General features: G+C 47.0%; 1 protein-coding gene across 1 annotated transcript; it reads left to right on the top strand.

Annotated features, from left to right (window-relative positions):
- Positions 1-2,306: 2,306 nt before the first annotated feature.
- Positions 2,307-4,107, top strand: LOC119270583. Its single transcript, XM_037552597.1, has 2 exons — positions 2,307-3,189; positions 3,291-4,107. Exons 1-2 carry the CDS (start codon positions 2,459-2,461, stop codon positions 3,946-3,948), a joined length of 1,389 nt encoding a protein of 462 aa, XP_037408494.1. The 5' UTR covers positions 2,307-2,458; the 3' UTR covers positions 3,949-4,107.
- Positions 4,108-4,317: the final 210 nt, after the last annotated feature.

The raw sequence follows: 4,317 nt of genomic DNA, 5'->3' as shown, positions 1-4,317 counted from the left end.
AGGCGGCCAAGGCAGGCCGCACGCCCCCTCCCCCTCTAGGCCAAATTGGAGAAGGAGGGGGGCGGCGCCCCCCTTTCCTTCCTCTCTCCCTCCTCCTTCCCCCTTCTCCTAATCCAACAAGGAAGGGAGGGAGTCCTACTCCCGGTGGGAGTAGGACTCCTCCTGGCGCGCCTCCTCCTGGCCGGCCGCCTCTCCCCCCCTTGCTCCTTTATATACGGGGGCAGGAGGGAACCCCATAGACACAACAATTGATCTCTTGATCTCTTAGCCGTGTGCGGTGCCCCCCTCCATCATATTCCACCTCAATAATATCGTAGCGGTGCTAAGGCGAAGCCCTGCGTCGGTAGCATCATCATCACCATCACCACGCCGTCGTGCTGACGGAACTCTCCCTCAAAGATCGGCTGGATCGGAGTTCGAGGGACGTCGTCGAGTTGAACGTGTGCTGAACTCGGAGGTGCTGTACGTTCGGTACTTGGATCGGTCGGATCGTGAAGACGTACGACTACATCAACCGTGTTGTGCTAACGCTTCCGCTTTCGGTCTACGAGGGTACGTGGACACACTCTCCCTCTCGTTGCTATGCATCACCATGATCTTGCGTGTGTGTAGGAATTTTTTTAAAATTACTACGTTCCCCAACAGCTCTGAGGTGTCCCTCCACGAGCCTCTGCTCTCTGCCCTAGCTTGGGCGCCATTGTCTGCCCACCTTGTAGTCAAGAAGAAGAACACATCAAATGGATCGTCGATGAATTGCCCGGGGGAGGGGGCGATAGGAGAGTGAGCCGGTCTGCCCGATAGGATGTTGCAATGATTTCGGGGGCTAGACACACCTGCCCGATATGAGCGAGCCGGTCTGGTCGCATCACGCGTGACGAACAGAGACATCCGTTCTATCACAACGCATGAGCATATTTGCTAGACGTTTAAAATTCCCTGACGTTTCTGACATTAAACCCGCGGTACATATCAAATGTTTTTTTAAATACTCATATCTTCTAAACTGTAATTCCAAATTTAACATGTTATATATGAAATTTGATTAGAAAAATATATAGAATCTGAATATGATGTTATGTTACCTGTTAATCATTAAAAAAACTATCTAGGTGCGATCTTGATCAACAGTACATATCAAATGTTTTCAGAAATACTCATATCTTTTAAACTGTAACTCTAAATTTAACATGTTATATATGGAATTTGATTAGAAGAATATATAGAATATGAATATTATGTTATTTTACCTGTTAACCATTTAAAAAAACTATCTATGGTGCAATCTTAATCAACGCTACATATCAAATGTTTTTTTAAATACTCATATCTTCTAAACTGTAACTCTAAATTTAACATGTTATATATGGAATCTGATTAGAAAAATATATAGAATCTTAATATGATGCTATTTTACCTTTTTACCATAAAAAATTACTACCTAGGGTGCAATCTTAATCAACGGTGCATTATTCGTCTTCCTTTCATATTGGTACTGATCCGGATTGTAGATGAACATCTCAGCAAAATGAAAATCAGGATTGGAGACGAAATTGAAGATCTCTTGCCCGTTTCTTTGTACGTAGTAAATCCACATGCAAGCTTTGTTTAAATAGAAGACATGTGGAATCTTGAACTTGCGCTTTTGTAGGCAAAGACCATCTTTGTTTGGTCCGTAACTACAAATACTCAGATTATAGACCATTTTCTGTAAATTATGAGTGTGTGGTATTTTTTCTCCCGTTGCAATGCACGGACCCTTTTGCTAGTTACTTACAAAGCTACGAGTGAACGGACGAAAATTACGGCCGTGTGGACGACGTATACGAAACTAACGGACGAAAATTAGGGAGATAGAAGCGTGGGCTGAGTTTGGTGGGCTGAGGCCCAGACGGATTAGGGAGAAGTCCAACTGACTTAAAACAACAGCGACGTATGAAAATTTTGACAACAGACGAAACTACAGACGGTTCCCCGAATTAGTACCACCTCGTGTATATATTTTAAATTTAAACTGAAAGCATAAAATCACGGAAAGATGCGTATTGTGACGGTGAACCCACGGAGTCAATCCGTGCTTTATTATTAGGGAAATAAAATATTTTGAGAATCAATTGACAAGGGTTTTGTTTTTTTCTGGAGACAAATTGAAAAAGGGTCTGCGCGGCTGTTAGCGTGAACGGGCCAGTTTTGCGCTTCGATCGACGTTGGGGAAGCCCAATGCCAATATCCATTTCTGGGCTCCCAAACGGTGGTGCCTTCTCCTTGTTGGAACCCTAGTTCTTGCCTCCCGATCCCATTCTCTCCCCACCTTCCCCTTCCACGGCGACGGCGGCTCCCCTCCGCCGTTCGCCGATCCCCCGCCCCGCTGACTGCTGCTCCCCTTCGGCTCCGTCCTGGTGGTCTGCCATCTGCCGCCGCGGCCCCGCTTCTCGCCCAGGCGCCGGATCTGAGTACGGCGATGGGCCAGGCCCCGTCGCTGCCTGACGACGCGGTGGCGGACGTCCTCCGCCGCCTCGCGCCGCGCGACCTCGCAGCGTCCCGCCGCGTCTGCAAGACGTTGCGCCGCGTCGTCGACGGCCACCGCCTGCTGCGCGCGGACCTCCTCCCTCTCAAGCTGGGCGGCATCTTCCTCAACTTCTTCGAACTACGGTCGGCTACGCAGTTCCTTTCCCGCCCCACGACGGGCGCAGCCGTCTCCGGCCGGCTCGGCTACACCTTGGATGCTTGCCATCCAGACTATGATTTTCAGCCTGTTCCCTACGTGCTTGATCATTGCAATGGCCTCCTCTTGCTCCACCACTGCGTGGTCAACCCTGCGACGCAGCAGTGGGCGCCCCTGCCCCCGGCCCCGGACCCGCCCAAACCTGCACCTTCAATCAAGCATTTTTGGAAATCCCGGTACCTCGTGTTTGACCCCATGCTGTCGCCCAACCATTTTGACTTGCTCATAATGCCCGAAATTTCTTTCATGGAAGAATGTGAGGAATTTGAATGGCCACCGTCCACATTGATCCTTCCTGTGTTTTCATCCAAGATTGGTTCATGGGAGAAGAAGACATTTTATGGGGATGGAGAAGCTGCAGGGACGGTACCTGGCTTGGTTGGGGTCAGACTGGATTGCAATGAACGTCAGTCTGTCTACTGGAGAGGATCACTCTATATATGTTGCGAAAACTGTTTTATTTTGAGGTAGTGTATAGTATTACCAACTCGGTCAACTCCTTGAGCACCATATATATGTTATTCTGGTTTTGGTTTTGAGAAATATTTTCCAATTTTTGTTCTTGCAGAATATCACTGGCAGACAACAGTTATCGAGTAATAAGACTGCCAACAAGATTGTCCCTAGACGATTCACAAGGTGATCAACAGTTTTACCTAGGAAAATCAACCAAGGGGATATATTGTGCATCAAGAATCACGTCACATAAGTCCCACCTTCAGGTTTGGTTCCTTAACGACTTGAACGAGTGGGTTTTGAAGCATGACAAAGATATTTTCCCCGTCCAGCCAAATATTGACTATGGCAACCCATGTGATGGACCTTGGATCCTACAACAATTTGACTATGATGAACATGCTGATGAAGATGATTCTGTTGTGGAGGACAACAGGGAAGCAGTGGAAAAGGAGAAATTTGAAGCAATAGTGAAACAAGGGAAATTTGAGTGGGACTCGGATAATGATAATGTACTTGAACCTGGAAGTAGCTGCGGGAGAACTAATACATTTTTCCTTGGATTCCATCCTTTCAAAGAGGTTGTGTTCGTGACTCTGTGGGACAGAGTGCTAGCCTATCATTTGCCGAGCTCAAAGCTTCAAGATTTAGGCAAGCTTTTTCCAGAATTCTATGTGGATGGGCCCGACACTTACTGGCATACACAGGTACAAGAGTCTTTCCTGTACACTCCCTGCTGGTTAGGGGAACTTCCTGAAAAACTAAACTAGTTGGAAGGTATCCTCCAAGATTAGAATGCTTGTGTGGCAACTATTTGAAGAATGGAACACTTTTGTATTTGTGCACAAAGATTGTTTGTTCCCTGGGAAACTAAATCTAGACATGCATGCATATCTCTGGCTTGATTTGCTTATTTTCACTGTTGTTTTGATCGACTACCACCAATCCTGAGTTTCCTGCATCGACCATGACTAAGAGGGCTGACTAAGAGGGCTTCTTGCCCTTGTCTCTCACCGCAATTATTCATTCATTCATTCATTCATTCAGATGAAGAATGGATTCTTTTGGTGTGAGTCAGCAGAGCTTTTGAGCTTGGTGGCGTTGTATGCTTGAAAGTTGAGTGCCTTGTGACCCTCCTG

Source organism: Triticum dicoccoides, chromosome 3A (assembly GCF_002162155.2).
Source record: "Triticum dicoccoides isolate Atlit2015 ecotype Zavitan chromosome 3A, WEW_v2.0, whole genome shotgun sequence".
NCBI classification, from domain to species: domain Eukaryota; kingdom Viridiplantae; phylum Streptophyta; class Magnoliopsida; order Poales; family Poaceae; genus Triticum; species Triticum dicoccoides.
The sequence above is the reverse complement of the archived record's forward strand: the minus strand, read 5'-3'. Positions and strand labels throughout refer to the sequence as shown.